The 25327-nt window shown below is 40.0% G+C and overlaps 1 protein-coding gene across 15 annotated transcripts in view; it reads left to right on the forward strand.

The window, feature by feature from the left end:
• CEP128 (centrosomal protein 128) overlaps nt 1-25327 on the forward strand; it is a 601725-nt gene that overhangs the window by 122699 nt on the left and 453699 nt on the right. For 2 of the 15 annotated variants that reach the window (XM_044924665.2, XM_044924675.2), the window contains exons 1-2: nt 2522-2963; nt 24294-24455. In XM_044924665.2, the coding sequence (XP_044780600.2) occupies nt 2679-2963; nt 24294-24455 (447 nt within the window). In that variant the 5' untranslated portion in view covers nt 2522-2678. Of the gene's footprint in view, nt 1-2453; nt 2964-4745; nt 4902-19886; nt 20026-20287; nt 20430-24293; nt 24456-25327 lie in introns of those variants that run through there. The other 13 variants (XM_045162008.1, XM_045162007.1, XM_045162011.1 and 10 more) reach the window with 13 other exon arrangements.

Consider the following 25327-nt stretch of genomic DNA (forward strand, 5'->3'; position numbering starts at 1 on the left):
TGGCAAAAAGCAAAGAAGAATTAAAGAGTTTCTTGATGAAAGTGAAAGACAAGAGTAAAGAAGTTGGCTTAAAACTCAACATTCAGAAAACTAAGATCATGGCATCTGGTCCCATCACTTCATGGCAAATAGACGGGGAAACAGTAAGAGAATTTATTTTTTGGGGCTCCAAAATCACTGCAGATGGTGATTTAATTAATCTTTAAATTAAAAGATGCTTGCTCCTTGGAAGAAAAGTTATGACCAATTTAGACAGCATGTTAAAAAGCAGAGACATTACTTTGCCACCAAAGGTCCATCTAGTCAAAGCTACGGTTTTTCCAGTAGTCATGTATGGATGTGAGAGTTGGACTATAAAGAAAGTTGAGTGCTGAAGAACTGATGCTTTTGAACTGTGGTGTTGGAGGAGACATTTGAGAGTCCCTTGGACTGCAAGGAGATCCAACCAGTCCATCCTAAAGGAAATCAGTCCTGAATATTCATTGAAAGGACTGATGCTGAAGCTGAAACTCCAATATTTTGGCCACCTGATGTGAAGACCTGACTCATTTGAAAAGACCCTGATGCTGGGAAAGATTGAAGGTGGGAAGAGAAGGGGACGACAGAGGATGAGATGGTTGGATGGCATCACCGACTTGATGGACATGAGTTTGAGTAAACTCTGGGAGTTGGTTATGGACAGGGAGGCCTGGCATGCTGAAGTCCATGGGGTCACAAAGAGTCAGACATGACTGAGCGACTGAACTGAACTGATAGAAACTTATGCATTATTCTCACCTGGGTTTGTAATAATTTGTTTCATAATCTATTTCCCTCACTTCACTGTGAACAACATGTGGGCAGAGATGATGTTGTTTATCCTCTCATTTTTTTTTTACTGCATCTTCAGGGCCTAGTACAATGTCTGGTTCATAGAAAGATTCAGCATATATTTGCTGAGTTAAATGAATACACTTGTTTTGAAAAATTAAAATATTAGCCAATAAAATGGAGTTATTATTATGCTTCCACGTGCATTTGGGGAAAGCTTAAGGCTGTTCTGAATTACCTTAATTTCAGGATCAGGTGGAGCACATTCTTGAATACAACTTTGAGAAACAGCTTGAAGATAGAAGCAAATATATAGGGAGATCTTTAGAAGAATTATTTTATATCCAAACTGAATATAAACTTTACCTCTGAGTGTGGGCCAGAGAAAATATTTGAATAACTGTAATATATAGTATGATTTTGTGTGCTTGTGTATACGCACACAAGCATGAGGTTTGGGGGGGATGCGGGAAAGAGAGAGAGACAAAGGGAGAATGTGCAGTGAGGAAAGGCTGAGAAGAGAGAGAAAAATTTAAAAAGGTTAGGACCCTGTGTTTGAAGGGCTTAGAAGCTAGTGAAAGTGACAGTCGTTCAGGAGTGTCCAACACTTTGCAACCCCAAGACTTTACAGTTCATGGAATTCTCTAGGCCAGAATACTGGAGTGGGTAGCCTTTCCCTTCTCCAGGGGATCTTCCCAACCCAAAGATCGAATCAAGGTCTCCCACATTGCAGGCAGATTCTTTACCAGCTGAGCCACCAGGGAAGCCCTAGAGGCTAGTGGAGGAGACCAACTGGGATCGGATTGCAGTACAGAATTATTAGAATAAGGAAACTGTGCAGTTTAGAAATGTGATTTAGCTTTACTGGAGGTAGCCAGCAAAACTTTCACAGATAAAATAAGATTTGATTTTAGCCTTGAGGAGGGAAGAATTAATGGTCTTCTTCAATAGCTTTTCCTGCAGCAGGAAACTGCAACCCACTCCAGTACTCTTGCTTGGAAAATCCCACGGATGGAGGAGCCTGGTAGGCTACAGTCCATAGGGTCGCGAAGAGTCGGACAAGACTCAGCGACTTCACTTTCACTTTTCCCTTTCATGTATTGGAGAAGGAAATGGCAACCTACTCCAGTGTTGCCTGGAGAATCCCAGGGACGGGGGAGCCTGGGGGGCTGCCGTCTATGGGGTCGCACAGAGTCCGACACGACTGAAGCGACTTAGCAGCAGCAGCAATGGCATTTCCAGGGTTCAATTATTTGTTGAAGGTTTTATCATCACCTTTTTATTACTGAAACCGACATCTGTAGTGGAATATGTCTCTTTCTCGTTCTAGAACGACTGAGGAGATGACAGCCTGCACTGAAGGTAGCAGCTGCCATGACGTGACAGCCACATCCACTTGGGGTTTGCCATTCGTGAACTGTGCGGCTTCAGTCGCGTCATTTGCTCTTTCCAGGCCAAAGGATTTGATTAGTTAATCTTCCCTGTTCCCTTTCAGTTCTGAGAATTTGTGAGCCTTCAGAAACAGACATTGGGACCTGGTATAAAGGGGATTTTCCCATCTCACTGTTGGAAATTACACTTCCCTGTTCCCCACAGAGTGAAAGAAACATAGTTTGTGTATTACAACCACTTAGATTTTTTTTTGTTTATTATTTTAAATGAATAATTTAGACAGTTCTGATGATGCTAGAGTGAGGGCAAAAGCACCTCTCTTAATTCTTTATCTAGGGGTTGTCTCTTACAGCTGCTACTGGCACTTTAACAAAAAGAACAGAGCAAGAGGGCGCCGCCTAAGCACTCAGGTGCCCGCTAATCCGGCCTCTTCCGGGAATGTCACCCTCAAGACCAGTCATCGGGTATCATGGGAAATGCAGTTTCTCCTGGAGCCGCTCTCTCCTAGTAACTCCTTGCTCTTGAGCATGAGGTGGACTACAACTCCCAGAGGGCCAAGCGGGAGAAGCGGGGCCCTGTACCTTCGCGGCGGCTGGGCGGCTAGTTCAAGTTGCCATAGCTGCGAGTCTGGGGAGAGCGGAGTCGGTTGCTTCGCCGCGTCTGGTCAGTTATACCTTCTGGGGTTGCCGGTGGCCGCGGGAGCCGGGTGGGGCCTCGGCAATGACCCGGCGTTAAGGACCTGGGGTCCTCTTCTAGTTCAGGTAGCTTCCCTCAGCCGCCCCTCGCCCTTTCCGTACCACTTCCCTGTCGTGTCTTGACGTTTTGGGTCCCGCTTCTCCTGGTCCCGGGGGTCGGGATGCCGGAGCTGCGCGGAAGCCCTGGGCTGGGGCCGGGGGCGGGTCGGGTCTGTGGCGAAGCTGGGGAGACGGCGTGCCCGGCACCCCCACGCCCCCTTTCCCTCGTCATGCGTGTCCACAGTCAGGTCCTGGTCAAGTTATACGGGGAGTTTGAACTTGGTTGCCCTCTTTTCGAGAGCACAGCGCGTCCTGTCGCTAGCAGCTGTGAAGCTTGAGCTGTCAAGGAGGTCGGCCTCCTCCTGGCGTGTGCGTTGCCTGGCCTGGGATATAATTGCTTCGTACCTGTTTTGGAGTCCCAAAAACTTGCTACCCTCGGGAGCGCTGTTTATATCAGTGCCTTGTCTTCCTTTGCCAACATGGAAGTTGCCTCAGCGTCAGCTGTTAACAGTCCCTTCCAGGAGTTTATTTGCTGTCAACACCTGGACATTGAATTCCAGCTGCTCCCTCAGCGGTTTGATGGAGCTCAGTCGCTTCTGCGGACATTCTATAAAACCGCTTTGCAGCCTTATGCCAAGTATTATGTAAAGTATCTAACCCACGGCCTAGCCCCCAGGGAGGGCTCAATGTTTGTTACTTTTTTTTTTTGATTATACAGATTACACAGTGTAAGCCACACGTGCAAGTTTAAGTGTTTTTTAGTACCTATACTAAAGAAAAAAGGAGCTGGTGAAATTACTCTTAAGTAATTTTTTTGACACATCCAAAATTTTCACTCTCAACATGAAGTCAGAACGAAACTGGAGATATTTCACATCCTAAAATAACTTTAAAAAATGGACTAAATGTTATGTGTATTTTATGTGTATAGCACTTTAGCCACTTTTGGCTAGTGACTGCTCTGGTAGACACCATAGCTAGAAGATTAACATTTTGGTAGTTTCATGTTGGCACAGAAATTTGTGTGTGTCCATGACTCATAGAATGAAGGTTGCTGTTTTGTTGAAAGAGTTGGCTATGCATCATGCCTACGTCCTGTCCCACTGCATGACCTCTGGGTCACTTTGGACTCTCTCTTGACTGTTTATTTTGACTAAGAGAATACTTTTTTTTTTCTTTTGGAGTGATTTATAGATGTATTCTGATCTGCTTTTTATGTGGACAGTTAGCAATTTTCTGGATAATTTTCTGGGGATTCTTACAGACTGCTTTGAAAGGAGTCACAAAAAATTGAGAATATTTCTATCCACAGATCTTACAACCAAAGGCATTTTATCTTTACTTATTTAATTGCTGTACTGAGTGTTGGAAGAGCTGGGCAGTTTATAAAGTATTTCCTTTAGGAGTGCTAGCATGTGGTTCATTTACTGGCTTAGAAGTACGTTTGGTCCATTAAATTCAGAAGTAACATGTTAAATTCATTACCTGCCTTAGTTAATTTACCCACTAATAGACTTAGGGATAGTACCTTTGGCTAGACTTGGGCTACAGTTCACACTAAGGGATGACTGAGAATGGGTGGAAGTCCCCAGCGAGGAGTATGCTGGCTAGGGATTCGATGTGAACTCCTGTGACTTCAGTGGGGCGTTTGCATGATCCAAGAAACAGTTTCTCTGTTCTCTGATTTGATGTGATTTATTCTCTGCCATGCACACAAACTGTCCATAGGGTGAGCTTACTTTATCATTAATTGCTTAAAAAATTTTAAGGTTGTAGGTGTGTTTTACTCCTTGTTTCATTTATCTGTAGGTGGTTTGGGGAAAGTGTAGGGGCAACCAAAGATCCTCCACTTGACTAGGCCTCTTGCCCTGAACCTCATGAAGAAATGTTAAGAGTCAGACATACGTGCCTAAGAAGAGCTCTGAGCTCAGAGGACAGCAGCCCGGAGTTTGGGGGGTATGCTTTGTAAGTATGCTTCCTCCCTCCTTGAGTTTTTGAGATGACACATTTTTGTATATCAATAGTGGAAAGGAATATGTCAACAAGTAGAACTTTAAGGGGCCAGAAACCCCTTTCTAACATGCAATATCAAGATTAAATAGGATGGTTGTACATGCAGTATTATAAAAATTAAGGGTAACGGACTGGATACCTTAATGAAAGTGATAGCGATGCACCTGTTTCCATTAGACAAGTATTTGAGAACCTTTTTTGTCTCGGGCACTGTGTTAGGCATATTTTACATGTGTTATAGGTTTATTTCCCTGGTGGTTTAGACAGTAAAGAATCCACCCATAATACAGGAGTGGAGTCCTGGGTTTGATCCCTGGGTTGGGAAGAGCTCTTGGAGAAGGGAAAGGCTACCCACTCCAGTATTCTGTCCTGTAGAATTCCATGGACAGAGGAGCCTGTAGGCTACAGTCCATGAAGCAGCAAAGAGTCAGACACGACTGAGCAACTGAGCATGCATGCACATGTGTGTATATATATGTATACACACACATCATATATGTATATAGTACATTTATTATACCTCTGTTCATTTTATAAATGAGGTTTAGATAGGCTATTAGATTTGCTTGGATTTTGGAGCCAAAAAAATGGTCTTCATCCCCAGGTCCTCTGACTCCAAATCCCAGCTGCACCCACTATAGGAGGTCACATTGTGGTCTCTGATTGTCCTCCAATAGAGTTTGATTTATATTTAATATTTTTAGTTTGTGTATCATATAAGGAAAATTTGTTGTTATTCATCTCTTTAATGTTCTAGGGGTTCTAGTATCTTTCTTAGTTTTTTATCCCCAAGATTTAATGGTCTTTATGGTATTATTGAGGTAAGAGGTAATTGTATCTATGTAAGAGGTAATTGTATCTATGTAAGAGGTAATTGTATCTATGATTTTGGTTGAATATAAATGTATGTATGCAGCATGAATTGTCATTGATGGTCAGTAGGATAGTGTTAACTCAGGCTTCGCATCATGGATTTAGAATTCTGGACATTTTAGCATTTTCACGTTGCATTTTGATAGAGGGCACTTAAATATGTAGGGAAGACCCACTGGGGCCTTGTAAGAACACTGTTTAAGCTGTATGTGTGAAAGGTTCTTAGAATTAAAGAATATTAGAGCTGGAGTGGCCTGATAGGATAATTTAGTCCCAAAGTTTTCAGCCACAGTCATGACACATTTGGAAATAATATAAAAATAACCTAGAGTGGATTCACAGTTAACCATGTAATAATGTCACTGGGTTGATTCTAGTATGAAATGTTTCAATATATTCATACTGTTCTAATAGTGTTTTTCTTTCTTGTAATAATGTATTATTATGTTAGCACAAGTTTTTCCTTATCTCTTTTAGCTGCTACATAGTTTCCCAAATGGCTAGATAAATTTATTGTATCCCTAAACAGTGGACTTGTGTGTTTTTTTTTTTTTTTTTTTTTTACTATTATAAATAATTCTGCAATGAAGCTCTTTTACCTGATGGCTCAGTGGTATAGAATCTGCCTTCTAATAAAGGAGACGTTCCTTGGGTCAGAATGATCCCTTGGAGAAGAAAATGGCGTCCCACTCCAGTATTCTTGCCTGGGAAATCCTGTAGACAGAGGAGCCTGTTGGGCTACAGTCCGTGGGGTTGCAAAGTCTTGGACATGACTTAGTGACTGAACAATAACACATAAGATATATACATATATTTTGTAACACATCTTGTGTTTTCTTAGGATACTAGTCATAGAAGTAGACTCTGGATCAAAAGGTGTATATTACTTATTTTTACTTGCCAGATTGTTCCCTAGAAAAACTGTCTTAGTTAATATCTTACAGCAAGGTATGTCCTTGTGAACACTGGTGGTGAGAGCTTTTGTTCATAGGTACAGAACAGATAAAAAGGAATATCATTATTTTAATTAGCTGTTTTTTAATTAGTGAAATATAGTATCTTACACTTTTTTTAAGAGCTATTTATGTTCTTTGAATTGTCTGTTTATCTTTTGTACCTTTTACTATTGGAATGTTCTTTTCTTCCTTTTTTGAAAAATGATAAATTCTTTAGTTTCCATATAATGGCAAATATTTTTCTAAGTTTTAACTTTCATTTTCTAATCTTGTTCTGGTGTCTTATTAATAATTATGAATGATCTTGAGTCTTATTAGGCCTTTATCGGATATTAACACCTCCTGAAATTTATAAAACTCTTATCTTAAAGTGAAAGGTGCTCAGTCATGTCTGACTCTTTCCATGGACTGTATAGTCCATGGAATTCTCCAGGCCAGAATACTGGAGTGGGTAGCCTTTCCCTTCTCCAGGGGATGTTCCCAACCCAGGGATTGAACCCAGGTCTCCTGCATTGCAGGCATATTCTTTACCAGCTGAGCCATGCATAGTGTTTGCCATGAGACAGGTGCTCATGAATGAATGAACTCATAGATGTATGAATTAAAGCTAAACCTGAATTAGGCTTTTAATGAAGAGAGACTTGTGGAAGAAATTGACTATAATTATTATTTAGAAAACATAAGATAATTTTATAGATTGTAGGAGGAAGAAAAGAGCTTGATCGTGGAAGAGTGAAGGTCTTAAAATGACAAAAATAGGTTGGCTTATTAACAGCAATTGATACAGTAAAACAATACTGAGAATGCACACTGGTAGTAAAGAGTCTAGGTAACTTGGAGTGTGTACAACTTTGTAGTACAGATAAATAATAATTGAGGAATGTAGGTAGCTGCAAATAGCAATGAGAAAATGATTTGTGATAATTCAAGCAAACCTTGTAAGTTTGATTCAGTTATAAGTTTTAACCATTGAAATGAATTTTAAATTATTATCCTTGTTTATGAGACATTGTCAAGTATTCACATTTGTACTATTTTGCAGTTCAGTCCATATTGTTTGAGAACTCAGTTAATATAGCCCATGTACCACAAGAATTATTTCATCCAACAGTTATTTAATTAGAATCACCACTTGCAAAGTCCTGTACTTTGAAGTTTGTCTCTGGGTTAATCAGTGTAATAAGGGAAGTTTAACTGTAAATTCATTAAAATTGTTCCACCACATGCCAGGCACTATGTTAGATGTTGAAATACATCTGTGAGCAAAGTTAATGGAGTCTGTGATGAGATTTAGTCTAATAGGGAGACAGACAAATAAACGACCAGTTAGCTCCTCTGTGCTGTGAGGAGGTGGTCCAAGGTGGGGACAGTGAAGAAAGGTTCTCCAGAGAAAGTCTCCTCTGAACTGAGACTTGAAGGACAAGTAAGAGTTAGCCAAAGGAGACGGAGTGAGGAGAATGTTCCAGGTGGTGAATACAGCAGAGGTATGATGGTGAGATGAGCATAACATATTTGAGAAATTGAAAAAAAAAAACTTTCTGTGGCATGAATAATTACATTTCATGGACATATTTAGTGATTGTATTGCTATAAATATAGAATTATAGTAATACAGAGGGTGAAAAGATTATTTCTGGCTGGAAATGGAAGGCTTCTCTGAGATTGTGTTTGACCTATACCTGGAAATTTGAGTGGAATTTATGCAGGTGGCAGTGGTCGACAGCAGACGGCATTTTCACGGCATTTCAGTCAGAACTAATGATGCCAGTGAGGGATGGAAGTGGCAGGAGAACGTGGTGTGCATAGTAGCTAAATGTAGGCCTTATGTTTCTATGGTTCATTTGTTAAGAAAAGGGTGTCTTGATGAGGGTCTTGAATTTCTGATTCGAGAACCTAGACTCAGCCACGTGGGCAGTGGAGTGTCAGTGCAGGTTGAAATGTATGGAAAAAGACTCAGGTGGAGAAACCATTATAGTGGCTAGTAATGCGATAAGAAAAGTCCTGAATTCTGGATGGTGCCTGTGCTAAGAGAAGGGAGACATGATAGGAATTTGGGCCTTGAAGAAAGGCTTGTGACTTGGCTCTGCCACCGGAAGCTGTGTCACCTTGGGTACCCTGCTTCGCTTCTTAAGCCCCAGGTGGAGGTCATGATGCCAGCAGCGCTCACCTTGTAGGGTGGTTCACACGACAATCTGCGCTATCAAAGCGTTAGCTAGTCAGCATTGTCATTTCAACTTTTGTGTTTGAAGGTTTTTGAAATTGAGGTTCTTAACTGGCGTTTATATCCATACACTTGTGGTAGTTTACTGTTGAAGTGTCATTGGTCTTATATGATATTGAGCTGTTTTTCATTATAGTTGGATTCCTTTCTAATCCTATATCTTTAAAAAATTTTATGTGTACATATAAAAACATTACAAGAAAAAGTTTATGGTATACAGTTCATTTCAATCACCTTTTAAATAATTTTAGAAGTTTTTTTTTTTTAATAGTATCTTGGAAAGAATATACAAATCATTCTTGTTACCTCCTTTAAAAAATAAGAATAAAAAATAAACTCTTGAATAAGCATATTTATAAGTACAATGAAAGTGTATTTTAGTTAATTATTATAGAAGAGTTAAAGAGAGATCTAAAGATATAAAGTAAAAGTAGAGTTGGGGGGGAAAGAAATATGGGACTCGAGGAAGAGTGGAAGACAAGAAAATACTTTTTTTTTTTAAAGTTTAAGTCTTTAGGATATGGTTTCTGAAAAAAAAAGAATGCCTGAAAGAGGTTGTAAAGATTCCTAGTAAGAGATAGGATTATTTAAAAGTCATCTTAAAAGAGCTATAGAAAATTGGATTTATAGCAGAACATAATTAATACTTTATTATCTTATGCTGTATTCATGATATAAACCATTAGTTCTGAGTAAGTGGGTACACTTGGAATGGTCTGGCCTTAAATGCTCTGGTTGTATGTATATGGTGGGAGAATTGTATCATAAGAAATATGGTGAGGAAAGACACAAATACACAGCCCCAACATTTCAATGTGTTTGGAATTTAAATGGTGTTTTCGCATCTAAGAATGTAGTGGAAGAGGCAGTGGCTAAGAGAAGATGTGGGTTCTAGATCTCTTAATGTAGCTTTTTATGAAAGCACTTGTGGATAAGTGTTTTACTCAAACTTTTTGTTCCTTTAGGAACAAAAGTAAAGGGTTGAAATTATATCGGCTTTACAGGTTTCAAATAGAGATCAAAAGAGAAAATGCTGGTGAAAATTCTTTGTAAGCTATAAAGCAGTATGCAAATTTAAGGTATAAATAGCAATAAGAAATATTTCCTTTCCTAAAAATTTGTAGTGTTGTTTTGTTCACTAGGAAAGTCAAGAGGAATTTCTGTTTCTGCTTTAAAAACTAGGAGGAAGAACACAAACAAGCTTTATAATACACTTAAGAAATAGCATGTTTATTATGAAAAACTTAATGTTACATGAACAAATAAATAGCCCCAAATGATATTTATGATTACTCTCTCAAAAATTGGTGGCCTGTCCCTTGTTATATCAATTGTTAATGCTTATTTTGTGCACCCTAATATGAATTTATCCTTTTTTGCTTCTACCGTTAGATGACAGTCTGAAACCAACTTTTTTTCTTAAGGAGAGCAGGCCTGAGAGGAAGCCTCAGGAAATTAACCATCTTCTGAACCAAATCAAATGACTTATTAGTAAACTATATGTGTATATATCAATTAGCCTTTGCATAATAAATAAATCCTGGCAGGCATACAGCAATGCACTTTTATTGTCTACCTGTCTTGGCTGGACATGTTAGTCTGGTCCGCTGATCTAAGTTGGAAGTCGTTGCGGCAGCAGCAATGTATCCCACACCGTCCAGTGGGATCGTCTTTGCATGTCCTGATGGTGACGCAAGAGTTATGAGGGGAGCAGGTTCCAATGTGTAGTCCCATTTCAGGTATCTGTTTGTGCCCTGTCAGCTGAAATCCTGTTGGCCAACTTAGGTCAAATAGCTGAGCCCAGAGGCAGGGAGGGTAATTCCACCCATAGTGGGAGGACTTACATCTTGGGGAGGTGAAGAGTTGGAGCCAGATTACGCAAGCAGCACTTTGTTCTGCATTTAATTTCTTCTATATACCAGAGTGGGGAAACATCCTGAGTGGTCTGCCGAAAATCAAGGCTTACTTCTCGTTCTGGTTTTGTAGGCTGTAGGCTAATATGGAAGCTGTGTTACCCGATTTCCCTTCTGGTCTGTAGAGGGGAGCATTGTCTCTCGAACATTTAACCTTGATTGATTCTTTCACAGTAGAATTGTTCATTTTTAACTGGGGAATGAGGCCAATAAACTTCCTTTGTCTTGGTTCTTGATTCAAAGTAGGATTGCAAAGTCAGCTGCTAATCGGGTCCTATGCCCAGTGGGGATTGCAAGGGCAAGCAGGAAGGTGAAAGACCCACTCAGGGCAGCCACTGTTTACAGCTGTGTTGCCATGGGAACAGTCTTCCCCAGTGTTGCCAGATCTTTGGCCTTTTCAAGAGAAACTGGAAATTAGATTTTTTTGGTGAAGTCTCTTTGTTTTCAAATTAAGGTTTTAAGATAACACAATGAGGGCTCTGTTAAATATGTATCGCTTGGCTGGATTTGGTCCGTAGTTCTCTACTTTTCATCCCCTGATTTAAAGAGAATGGTGTTAGGAACTCAGGGATTCTAGCTCTGTCTTTGTCCAGGCTCACCTCATGTCCGTTTTCTGACAGTTTGGGCCATTATTAGGGGTTGTGTCCACACCCGGAGGGCTTCATTATTGTCTACTTTGGGAATAGTGTAGTTTGTATTTATTCTTTTTATCTGTTAGCAAATAGCATGCCATTCTAGGGCTTAGCTCCAAGTAAGAAATCCATCTTCTGTTTGTTAGCATCCATTTCTGTCTGTTATCTTTTTTTTCCCCCCTCTTGGGTTTTTGTTGATTGTTTTTTATCTTGACATGTTTTACTTTTAATTTAATTTTGTAAACTGCCTCATTTATTTTAGAAGTTTGTGTAGGTGTATGAGTCTAAAATATTTGTGTCATTCTGGTGAGACAGGGAAAGAGTTATTAAGTGGCTTTATTTTCTTTTAAAGCCTTGCTAATTTTTAACAACTGGCATACATATAATTAAACAGCTATTAGTTTTGTCTCCATGCCTGAGGAAACAGTAATTTTGCATGCCATGCAGGCTTTTCCAGAAATGCCCCTGCCACCTGCTTGATGGGTGCTGATCCACATTACTCTGCCCTCATACTCCTGCAAGGGGAGCAAAATGGAGCCTGGGGGCTGAGTCTGTCTGGTGTCATCCATGGAATAGAGGGGTGGGTGTGTGCATGTATGTGAGAGAGAGAGGAAGGGAGGGGAAGTAGGAGGGGGAAGGCAGAGAGAGGAAAGAAGGAAATGGGTGGTAGCAACAGGAGTAAGTGGAATATCCAAAAAAAAAAAATGAAATCTAGTATATTTGCAATATACATACGTATATATGTATGTATACGTGTATGCATGTGTTCATGCTTGATCATGTCCCACTCCGTGTGACCCCATGGCCTGTAGCCCGCCAGGCTCCTCTGTTCATGGGATTTTTCAGGCAAGGATACTGGAGCGGGTTGCCATTTCCTTCTCCAGGGGATCTTTCCGACCCAGGGATGGAACCTGAGTCTTCTGCCTTGATTGGCAGGTGGTTTCTTTACCGCTGAGCCCCCTGGGAAGCCCATATATATGAATATATGTACATATATACATAATATATATTTATTTTAATTCTCTAGGTCAGAAGTTCTCAACTGAGAATGATTGTAGCCACGCACCTCATCTCTGCCCTAGGGGACATTTAGGAATATCTGGAGACAGCTTTAAACCTCTGCCCTGGTTGAAGGATGGGAGAGCTCTGAATATTTGTCTCTTGCCTAGTTCCTCTGAAATGATGCTTTTTAATGGACTCTCGCTGCTTTGTCTCGTCCATCTGTCTGACTTCTCATCCTTTATTGGGCGGAAAGACCTGACCTGGCTCCCCTGGCATGTTGTCACAGCACCGAGCTCCTCGTGTGCGGACTTCCAGAGGTCTTTCTCTCCCATCGAGGACTGGGACTTAATCACTTTCCTCTCTCGTTTCTAATATGGTGACAGTTCAGTGGACGGTGAGCGCATGAATCTGTTGTCTCTCTCCGATTCTATTCCTGTTACATTCCTCTTGACTTAACTGAGAACTGACTACTGGACAGTAGACTTGATCTCTCTCTTTATTTTATTTTTTTCTTTTTGTGGGGAGACTAACAGCCCCTGTTATGTTTAATTTTGTTCCCGAGCGAAGGATAATAAATTCAAGTAGTAACATCACAATAAAATATTTAATTCTTCAGGAGCAGTTCAAGATGCACTGGAATTAGCTCCCTCTATGTGTCTTCACTTAGATGGTAATAGATGCAACTGAGTAGCCTAGACATCCTTAAGCTAAAGGTTTGATGTGAGATTTCAACCCCTCTGTCACCTGGGAAAAGGTCCCCACCACAGGGAGCTTGCCTTGGGTAGTGGGCAGGTGATGACTTGAGGTTTGGTATGAGGTGACTCAATGGACATGGATTTGAGCAAACTCTGGGAGATAGTGAAGGACAGGGAAGCCTGGCATCCTGCAGTCCGTGGGGCTGCAAAGAGTCAGGCACGACTTAGACACTGGACAACACTCTCAGTCCGTTGGATCTCTGCCGAGTGCCAACTATGTTATTAATAGAGTTCTGGGCCTTGGGGTGCCAACACTGAATAAGTAGAGTAAGTGTCTCCCCTCGTGAAACTTACGTGAGGGCTGGAGTAAAATCCGCACTTCTCTTAGCCTGAACCTCTCCGTGAGCTGTCTCCAGCCTGCTTCTCAGAGTTCGTCCCGTGACGCCCTCCTCCTTGGTCACTGTGCTCCTGCCTTTTGCTGTTTCTTAAACACAGCAAACGCCTTCCTACTTCATGTGCTATGCATCTGTTCCTCCACCTACCGAGGATTTGGTTCCCTCCTCATGTCTATGTGAAGTTCCTTCTTATCATTAAGCTCTCTGATTAAAAGAGCCCTGTCCTGACCACTTTTCTCTAAAAAACTCTCCCAAACCAAGTTATTCTTATTTTTAAATTTTTTAATTGTAATTTTATTGGCTTACAGTGTTGTGGTTAATTGCAGGTATACAACAAAGTGATTTGGTTATACATATATTCATTCATTTTTAGATTCTTTTCTCATGTGGGGGGTTATCATAGAATATTGAGTTCTCTGTGCTGTCCAGTAGGTTAGGTCTTTGTTGGTTATCCATTTTTTTTTTTTTGGTTACAGCTCAGAGTTTTATTTGGTAAACAGAGGATAGTACACCCCCTGCTAAGGTGTGAGGGTGGGCTAATCCCGAAGGAGAAGCCGGTTGTCTATCTTATATGTTATGGCGAATGATATGTGGTGAACTAACCATACGCTATGGTGAGTGTGTGTGTGTGTGTGTGTGTGTGTGTGTGTGTTCATGTTCATCCAGAACTCCAGACTTATCCTCCCCAACACATTTACCTGTTGGTAATCAACCATAAGTTTGTTTTTGATATCTGTAAGTCTGTTTCTGTTTTGTTCATTTGTATCTTTTAAAGAAGTGAGATTCTACATGTGAATGATACCATACGGTATTTGTTTTTCTCTGTCTGACTTTACTCAGTGTGATGATTTCTAGGTCCCTCCACATTGCTGCAAATGGTGCTGTTTTATTCTTTTTTAAATGGCTGAGTAATATTTCATTGTGTATACGTACAACATCTGTATCCATTCCTCTGACAGTGGACATTTAGGTTGCCTCCATGTCTCGGCTATTGTAAAGAGTGCTGCAATGAACACTGGGGTGCGTGTTCCCTTTTGGATTATGGTTTTCTCTGGATTTGTGTCCAGGAGTAGGATTATTGGATCATATGGTAGTTCTGTTTTCAGTTTGGTAAGGAATCTCCATGCTGTTCTCCACAGTGGTTGTACCAATTTACATTTCTATCAACAGTGCAGGAGGGTTTCTTTTTCTCCAGTATTTATTGTTTGTAGACTTGTTGATGATGGCCATTCTGGCTGGTATGAATTGATAACTTCATGATATTTTTGATTTGCATTTCTCTAATGAATAGCGATATTTGAGTATTTTCTCATGTGCCTGTTGGCCATCTGTTTGTCTTCTTTGGAGAAATATCTATTTAGATCTTTTGCCTGTTTGATTGTTTGTTTTTCTGATGTACAGCTGCATAAACTGTTTGTATATTTTGGAGATTAATCCCTTGTTGCTCCCTTCATTTGCAAATATTTTCTCCCATTCTGTGGGTTGTCTTTTCATTTTGTTCATGGTTACCTTTGCTGTGCAGAAGCTCTTAAGTTTGATTAAGTCGCATTTGTTTATTTTCATTTTTATTTTCATTACTCTAGAAGGTGGATTCCCAGAAGGTAATGCTGAAAATAATATTAAAGAGTGTTCCGCTTTCCTGTAAGAGTTTTATAGTGTCTGGCTGTACATTTAGTCTTTGATCCATTTTGAGTTTATTTTTGTGTAAGGTGTTAGAGAATGTTCTAATTTCATTCTTTTACACATAGCTGTCCAGTGTTCCCAGCACTACTTATTGAGGAGACTGTCTTTTCTCCATTGAATATTCTTGCCTCCTTTGTCATAGACTAATTGGCCCCGGGTGTGTGAGTTTACCTCTGGGCTTTCTGTCCTGTTCATCGGTCTATATTTTTGTCTTTGTACCCATACTACCTAATTTTGATGACTGTTCAGTTCAGTTCAGTTGCTCAGTCGTTTCTGACTCTTTGCGACCCTATGAACCGCAGCACGCCAGGCCTCCCTGTTCATCACCAACTCCCGGAGTTCACCCAAACTCATGTCCATCGAGTCGGTGATGCCATCCAGCCATCTCATCGTCTGTCGTCCCTTTCTCTTCCTGCCCCCAATCCCTCCCAGCATCAGGGTCTTTTCCAGTGAGTTAGCTCTTCACATCAGGTGGCCAAAGTATTGGAGTTTCAGCTTCAACATCAGTCCTTCCAATGAACACCCAGGACTGATCTCCTTTAGGATGGACTGGTTGGATCTCCTTGCAGTCCAAGGGACTCTCAAGAATCTTCTCCAACACCACAGTTCAAAAGCATCAATTCTTCAGCGCTCAGCTTTCTTCACAGTCCAACTTTCACATCCATACATGACCACTGGGAAAACCATAACCTTGACTAGACAGACCTTTGTTGGCAAAGTAATGTCTCTGCTTTTTAATATGTTGTCTAGGTTGGTCATAAGTTTCCTTCCAAGGAGTAAGCATCTTTGAATTTCATGGCTGCAGTCACCATCTGCAGTGATTTTGGAACCCAGAATCCAATGATGACTGTAGCTTGTAGTATAGTCGGAAATCAGGGAGTCTGATTTCTCTAGCTTCATTTTTCTTTCTCAGTACTTTTTGGCTATTTGGAGTCTTTTGTGTCTCCATGTAAATTAAAAAGTTTTTTTGTTCTAGTTCTATGAGAAATGTCATGGGAATTTGAAAGGGATTGCATTGAATCTGTCAAAGCTATGGTTTTTCCAGTAGTCATGTATAGATGTGAGAGTTATAAAGAAAGCTGAGCACTGAAGAATTGATGCTTTTGAACTGTGGTATTGGAGAAGACTCTTGGGAGTCCGTTGGACAGCAAGAAGATCCAACCAGTCCATCTTAAAGGAAATCAGTCCTGAATATTCATTGGAAGACTGATGCTGAAGCTGAAACTACAGTACTTTGGCCACCTGATGCGAAGAACTGACTCATTTGAAAAGACCCTGATGCTGGAATAGACTGAAGGTGGGAGGAGAAGGGGACAACAGAGGATGACATGGTTGGATGGTTGGATGGCATCACCATCCAAGTCAATAGACATGAGTTTGAGTAAACTCTGGGAGTTGGTGGTGGACACGGAGGCCTGGCATCCTGCAGTCCATGGGGTTGCAAAGAGTCAGACATGACTGGGTGTCTGAGCTGAACTGCATTGAATCTGTAGAATGCCTTGGGTAGTATAGTGATTTTGACGATATTGATTCTTCCGATCCAGCTTTGATCTTATATGAATTGGCTAAAAGGGTTTGAGGAGATGATGTTACAGAGGAGGACTGATGTAAAGAAGACAGGTGCAGATGATAATTATTTGTGCATGGTAGCCTCTGCTGGTGTGTTAACTTTTTCTCTTGAAGGATGTGGCAGTCGCTATTGAAGCAGTGAGAAATACATTAAAATTTTTGAACTTGGTTCATGGCTCAGCTTAAAATACATTCCCTAGCTGCCCCAATCCCCTTTAAATATCAGCGTCATTACATTGAGGACAGCTGCCTTGGACAGGGACGGCTGAGGCTCTTGGAGGCCACAGAAGCAATCAACCTACTTAACATGCACCAGTCAGCCTTTGTGAAATATCACCCCTGATGCTGGGTGCTTATCTTTTATGGAACAGCTTGCAAATCCTAATTGTTTTAAACTGGCTTTGAGGAAAAGAGACTTGAGAATCAATAAATTACAGCTCTCATACATACAAATGTGCATCATTATAATGAAGACAGTCTGATGGCTCTTTAGGTCAAATAACAAAAGAGGTGGACTTGAGTTTGTAGACTCACTGCCAGTCCTCTTATTGCAGGGTTGAAATTACAGGGCTGAATTCAGTTTTTATTCTCTCACAATATTCAGGTTTGCATATGGGCATTCATTTTTGATGGATAGATCCTCAGTGGGAGCGAATTGATGAGGGGTTCATTACTTGCTCTGGTGGCCGTATGTCTTCTTTATAAGGTTCATTAAGGCAGAAGCAACAATATTTATGCCTTTAAATACTGATGTGTTGGGAACAGCCAAATAAACTATTCCAAGAATGGTACCATCTGTTTTCAGACCCAGAGCTTTCTCTGTGACTCTGGAGACTTTCGCCCAAGGTCACCCGTCTTAGATCTCTCTAGATTCTTGGGAGAAGCTTAGAATCTGAAAAGCAGACAGTGTGAGTAGTTCTGCTTTCTCATCAGTGATAAATTGTACCCGGAGGTTTAAGCTGCAGAGAGTATCTGCTGCTCTTTGGTGGCTCAGACGGTAAAGAGTCTGCCTGCAGTGCAGGAGATGGGGGTTCGATCCCTGGGTCGGGACGATCCCCTGGAGAAGGAGATGTCAACCCACTCCAGTATTCTGGCCTGGAAAATCCCATGGACAGAGGAGCCTGGCAGGCTCCAGTCCATGGGGTCGCAAAGAGTTGGACTGAGCAACTTCACTTTCTTTCTTTCTGCAGTTAAAGGAAATGCCGGTCACACATTTAACCAGGATTTAGGTGATTCAGCTCCTTTAAACTGTCCTTTAATCATTCTTCAAATTTAGCAATTCTTTCTTCTTTGTCTACAAACATCATGCTGAGATTTCTTATGCTAATGAGAATGAATTTCTAATCCACCTGAATTTTTTTCCTTTTAACTCTTTAAAAATAATGAAGATTTTTTTTCTTGAGCATGCTAGGTGTTTAAATTCTTCTTTGGAATTCAAATTGCAGTAGTGATTATTATTCATGGACCACTTTAAATTTGTTTTATTTAGACACATTTTCCAGGTTATCAGTCTGTTCTTAATCTGCTGTCTCTGAAGGGGATCTTTATATATATATATTTTTTTTTTTTTTTTCTTTTAAGCTTTGATTTTCTTTTTCTTTCTTATTATTCAATCATTGTAAGAAAATTCAGGAAGTATAGGAATATTTAAAGAATAGAAATCGACTATAAACTTAACATGTTAAATATACTTTTATTTTCTTCTCCCTTTGTCATCATCCTTTCCTGTTCCTCTGAATATGTATGTGTGCATGTGTATGAAGTCACTTCAGTCGTGTCCTACTCCTACCCTGTGGACCATCGCCCGCCAGGCTCATCTGTCCAAGGGATTCTCCAGGCAAGAATACTGGAGTGGGTTGCCAGGCCCTCCTCAAAGGGATCTTCCCTACCCAGCGATTGACCCCACTTCTCTTATTTCTCCTACATACGCAGGCGGGTTCTTTACCACTGGCACCACCTGGGAAACCCCTGAATATGTATACTGGCAATGTATATTCATATACAGACATCATGTAATGTTTATTACAAAATTGGGATTCATGCTTTTATCCCTTGCGTTGCTATTAAATATCTCCAGAAATAGGGATTTAATGTCTGTGTATTGTTCCATTACATGAATGTACTGTATTTTAACTCTTATAATTTGGAATTTCAGTGCTTTTTATTTTCCGTTATATAGTTGTGATATTTGTTCTCAGCAAATATTCTTATATATAAATTTCTGTGTATATTCCAATGATTTTGTTAGGAGAAACTTTGGAAGTATTGTTAGTAGGTCAAAGGTACAAACTGCTTTTGATACACATTGCCTGCTGACATATAGACAATTTGTATCAACTTATACATATCCATTGGGACAGCATAGGAATGTTCCTTCACCTACAACCTGGCTAAGATAGACAGAATTATTTAAGGGAGAACAGTGGGCTATAAAAGCATCTCATTGACGATTTATATTTCCTAGGTTATTAGATAGAACAGTTTTGCATGGCCATGAATATTTGTTGATTTTTTTTCTTTTAATGTGACTGCTCTCAGTATGCTTTATCAACATGGACCGAGTCTAATGCTTTGGGTACGATTTCACTGGGGAGAAGATTATCAGAGTCCTAAAAAAAAATCTTATTTTCATTAATGCCACTGATACTAGGATAAGCAATACTTTTTAAAAACTATTTAATTGTATAAAATAGTAATGGTCAGTGAAGAGTGTAGCATTGGCACTTACTGTTTTGTGCTTCTCCGTCAGTTATCTTAAGGGGCTCTTGGAGCTGTCTTCATGTCTTTGGTTGAATTCCTGGATTGGGAAGATCCCCTGGAGAAGGAAATGGCAACCCACTCTAGTATTCTTGCCTGGGAAGTCCCATGGACAGAGGAGCCTGGCAGGCTACAGTCCATGGGGTTGCAAAGAGCTGGGCCCGGCTGCGTGACTGAGATAGCGGGGCAGCAGCCTTCTGGCGACTCTCGAGGCCACTCCTTTCTCATTTGGTTCTCTCTTCCTCCATCAGCTCCGTGTCTGGGGAGTGGAAGTGTTGACTGTTAGTAGACTGACATCTTCCGGTAAGGGTGGAACTCTGCCACTGTACCTGCCTTCTGCATTTGACACTCAGGTTCAGGTGCTCTGTTAGCTGTGAGAGGTGTGTTTCAACTTTTGAATTGTTGGTAGTAGGTGTAGACAGTGCTAAGTTTTTTTTTTAATCAGCAATGAAATAGTAATTGAATTTCTATTTTTTTATTATAATCAGATTCTTTAATGTCTTTAGTGTTTTAAATTCAACACTTATGACATTTATGTAATTAAAGTTCTTTCATATGCTATAAAAGCAAATGGTTTGTATGCTGTAATATGATATAAAAATCTTCACCTATATCTCACGTTGAATCTTGATATTTCTACAGGAGTTCCATCAGATGCAGGAGTTTGTACGTCTTTTATTGCTCAACGTAATTGCTATTAAAAGCTGAGGACTTTGTGAACTAGTGAAATTCATGCTGAAAAGTGTCATTTTATCTTATTAAAAGTATGTAATCCTTAATAGGGGTAAGTGAGAGGTCTTGTGTGTGTGTGTTATGTGACAGTTACACATAGTTAAGCTAATGCTGTTTGCATAGGTTTGACAACAGTGCTGGATGTGTGAGCAGCTAATGCTGCTATGATTTTCTCTTTTAGATTCAGATACCCTGTATCTTCACTTGTTAATATGTTTTCAACTAATTACAGTGTGTGTTCCATTAAGAAAGACTGTGAAGTACATACATACCTGTGGTAAAAGTATAAGAGTGTGGTGTGGAGAGTTAAACACAAAATCATCCAGGAGTTAACCCGGGGATGGGGTGGGGTGGAGCAGCGGGAGTAGTTGGGTGAGGATAGGGCGGGCAGCTGCGTGCGTGCATGCGTGGCTGTGTCCAACTCTGCAGCCCCATGGACAGGCTCCCCTGCCAGGGTCCTCTGTCCATGGCATTTTTCAAGAATACTGGAGTGGGTTGCCATTTCCTTCTCCAACGGATATTCCCAACCCAGGGATTGAACCTGTGTCGCCTACATTGGCAGGAGGATTCTTTACCGCTGTGCCAGTACTAGGACTTTATTTACAGTGTTCTAAATATTGGGTTGGCCAAAAAGTTTGTCAGGTTTTTCTGTACCAACTAATGGAAAAACCCAAATAAATTTTTTTGCCAACCTAATATTTTATCCAAAATATTAGAAGCACACGTGTCAGAATGGGAAATAATAATATTAAGAATAGATTCTTAAAAATAATAGGGAAATAGATGATAGAAGCAGAAGAATATAATAGAAAATAGAAATAGAAAATGATAACATTCTGGTAGTAGATACATGCTTGCTTACTATCTTAGTCTCTGTACTATTTTATATTTTACACATTTTCCCCAAATTATTTAAAAAAACATAAAATTTTCAGTTTTCACTCTTTGTAGTCAAGTTGATACTCAAATAGCTCATTAGATGACTCTGATATGCCATTTGTATTCATTGACATTGCGTGCATGCTAAGTTGCTTCATTTGTGTCCAACTCTGTGCAACCTCATGGACTGTAGCCCACCAGACTCTTCTGTCCCTGGGATTTCCCAGGCAAGAACACTGGAGTAGGTTGCTATGCCCACCTCCAGCGGATCTTCCCAATCCAGGAATTGAACCCGTGTCTCTTATGTCTACCTGCATTGACAGGCGAGTTCTTTACCACTAGCATCATCTGGGAAGCTCCCTCTCCCTTCACTGACATTATGTATAATTGATTATTATTAAAATTTTGATATTCAAAAAAAAATCAGGTTGTCTCAAAGATGATTATCTTGTTTCTTGTTCTCACCAACAGCCATTATGGTTAACGTCTGGTTTTTCAGTGTTACCTTTTTATTCTGCCTGGTGATATCTTAATTACAGTTTAGTTTCCAGAATTATGACTGGTTAAAATGAAACTTATTCTTTCAGATACAGAATTCTCACAGATCCAGGCATAATTATTATTTTCCATCATATAAGAGAAGGAATAAGGACATAAAAGGCTTTTTACTCTGAGGCCAGAGGTTTGATTTGTTTTATTATATGCAGCATAGATATGTTGCTGTTTTTTTCCCTAAGTGACTAATAGAGATTTCATATTGCTACTTGCTTCCCACTCTCCCTCCCTTTGGTATTTTTATGCTTAAGTGAAATGACAGGGCATTGAGGAGGCTGTAGACACATGTGAGCCATGGCCTGATGCTACCTTTAATGATTTTTACTAGTTGTTAAGACTGTTCACAAGTGGTGTTTAGGAGACAGCAGAGCAGAGCAGAATGAAGAGAACACTGAAGGTGAAGAAGCCTGGCTGAACCCTAGGTCTGCCTCCTGGGTCTCTTACTTATAATTACTGTCTGGAGTTTGACTTGTTACTTAACATCTCTGCCTTCAGCATCCTCTATAGGTTAACTGCCCATTTTAGTAAGTTATTACTCTTTGCAACCCCACGGACTGCAGCCTCTCAGGCTCCTCCGTCCATGGGATTTTCCCGGCAAGAGTACTGGAGTGGGTAGCCTATCCCTTTTCCAGGGGATCTTCCCGACTCAGGGATTGAACCCAAGTCTCCCACATTGCAGGTGGACGCTTTACCCTCTAAGCCACCAGGGAAGCCCTAAATTGGATTGTCTATGTGAGCATTTATAGAGTACCTGGCATTGTAATAGGCTCTCAGAAAATGTTGAATTTTTTTTTTTCCTCCTGTTTTCACCAAAGGAAAGTGTTGGAAAGTCTTCTAACTTACAGTAAATGATTTTAGGTCAAGTGGCATAGATTTATGTCTGTGCTCACATGTATGCATGGGTGTGCAGAGACACACAAGTGATTTCCTAAGTTTAAAGGTGAAGTTCCATTTAAGATTTCTTCTTAAGTTTATTCTTTTGGACTTAAGTGTGATCCTGCAAAAGTGTAGCCATACAGTTGCATCCGCCTTTGTTCCTTGTTCATGTTTCCTGATGTCAGAGGGAGCTACGTTGTCGGCACTGTGCCTTTATGCTTGTAGACAGGAGGAGGGGGGGCGAGAACTGAGGAGAGAGGCGAGGAAGGAAGTTGAGAGGCCTGGGCAGAGGAGAGGCTGCAGTCTGACAGCTCTTCTCTAGCACTGTCTCAGATGGGTCGAAGAAGTTGTATGTTTGTTGATTTCTTTTTTCTGATGCTACAAGTACAGACTGTATTTCACTTTGAAAAACCTGAACTCACAGCAAGCTCCCTTGCTTATCTTTTTTATTTAAATATTTTAAAAACATGAATACTTTCATTAAATGTGCTAGAAACTATACATATTTAGCAAATTCCCTTTATCCCTTTGGCTTTATAGAATCTATACATATTTAGCAAATTCCCTCTATCCCTATGGTCATGTACTTCCCAGATTCATTCACAATAAAGATCCAAAAATTTCAGAATATTTTAGATTATTAAAGCGAGGTTTCTTTAAAACGCCAGAAAACTGGCCATATAGATTTTAAGAAGATTGTAACAATTAATGTTAAAATAAAGATCATTAACTCTCTATTAAGAAGAAAATAAAATTATTGGAATACTCAAACTTTCAATTTTGATAATTGAATTTTCTCTGATGTTTCTTTGTTAAAAATATATTTCATTTCTTCAATTTCTGTAAAAATTTTCTGAAATTGAGATTGTCTTACGTGAAATAATTTTCTTTTGCATTAGCTTGAAAATTGAGGTAAGGATGGGAAGAAAGCATATTTAGAGATGTTTCTTCTTAGGAGATTATAGTCAGGCTGCTTGGCCTTCTGTTTTGGTGGAGATGTTGAAGATGTCATCTTCTCACATATTTGTTATCATGGAATTTGTACTTCTGTGATGGCATTTAATTCGACTATATTTTAAATTAAGAGGTTTGAGAGTGTTTGCTGTATAATAAATGGAATTCTCTTATTTTAGTTTATTCTGTGTGTGTTGTATTTTTATTTAAAGATGCACATGTTCTCATAGCTTAGCAGAATGGAAGTCAGACGAATATTGAGACCTTCAGGTTCTGCCTTAGAGAATATCTGTGTAATTTTTTTTCTTTCATTGTAGAGATACCAATCTGTATGTCTCATATACCTTAGAGTGTTGTTGGTAGGGTTGTATGAGATACTGTATGCTTTGAAAATTTAGGATCATTGCACAAAACTAAATGATTATTATTATTTGGAGTTGTAAATGTCTGAGGAATTGCTCATAAAGCAGAAAAGACAAAGGAGAGAGAGTTGCATGTGGAAATGACTTGTGTTTTCAAGCTCTGTGTTAGAAATTATGATATGGCAAAAGACTAATGTAATAAATACTTAAAAGCAAATAAAAGTTAAATTAACCTCTTATTTCTCTGCTCTTTACCATTTGATTGACCTTGAGCTGGATTTATTTTTAAGGAGTTTTATACATCAATGGCAGAATCCTCCAGTGATTCAGACCACTTCCGCTCTCGTGACCGGTTGAGTCGATGGGCTGCCAGTTCAGTACACAGGGAAGTTCGACATCGTCCTACTGTGGGTGTCACTGAGAAGGTCAACACGATAACCAGCACTTTACAGGTTAGTTTAGCAGTGGTAGCATGTGGTAGATTTTAACTAGGTTAAACTGAGAAATGGTTTAAGTCAGTGTATTAGTTTTTTATGACACAGTAACAAATTACCATAAAACTATTGTCTAAAAAACCCAGAAATTTATTTTCTTATAGTTCTAAAGGTCAAAATCTGACAGTGGTCTCATTGGGCTAAAAGCAGGATATCAGGAGGTCTGCATTCCTTTCTGGAGGCCCTAGGGAAATATCTGTTCCTTTTCCAGCCTTTTCTAGAGGCTGCTGAAATTCCTGGTCCTATAGCCCCTCCCTTACTCTTCACAGCCATAAGGGTGGGTTGGACCCTTCTTACATCATGTTACTATGCCTACTCTTGCTTCCCTTTAAGGTTCCTTGTGAGTACCTTGGGTCCACCCCATAATCCAGAATAATCTCCCCATCTCAAGGTCCTTAATTTAGTTATATCTGCAAAATCCCTTTTGCCATATAAGGGAACGTATACACAGGTTTGAGAGATTAGGACCTAGACATTTTTGGGGCCATTATTCTGCTTAACACAGTCAGTAAAGATACTTGAGATATCTGATAGGTTGCGGAAATGTCTTGGGATAAGATAGTATTTCCAAATACTTTAAATACTCTGGGAGTGAAGCCAGTAGGAATTACCATAGTTTAGCTTCTTGTGGACATGTCTTTAGAGAAGTTGTTCCTATTTTGGGTAGGTAAATTATTCATGGATGAATGATATTGAGATGCCGTTTTTATTTAGAGGCTAGTTTTTGACAGTGTTTGGAAATTTGAGTGGGCATTTTATATGCCCTTCCTAGAAAGGGTTTGATAATGAGGAGGGGGAAGGGTATCATTTTGGGGAAAAAGAAAACTCAA

Source organism: Bubalus bubalis, chromosome 11 (genome assembly GCF_019923935.1).
Source record: "Bubalus bubalis isolate 160015118507 breed Murrah chromosome 11, NDDB_SH_1, whole genome shotgun sequence".
Classification (NCBI taxonomy): domain Eukaryota; kingdom Metazoa; phylum Chordata; class Mammalia; order Artiodactyla; family Bovidae; genus Bubalus; species Bubalus bubalis.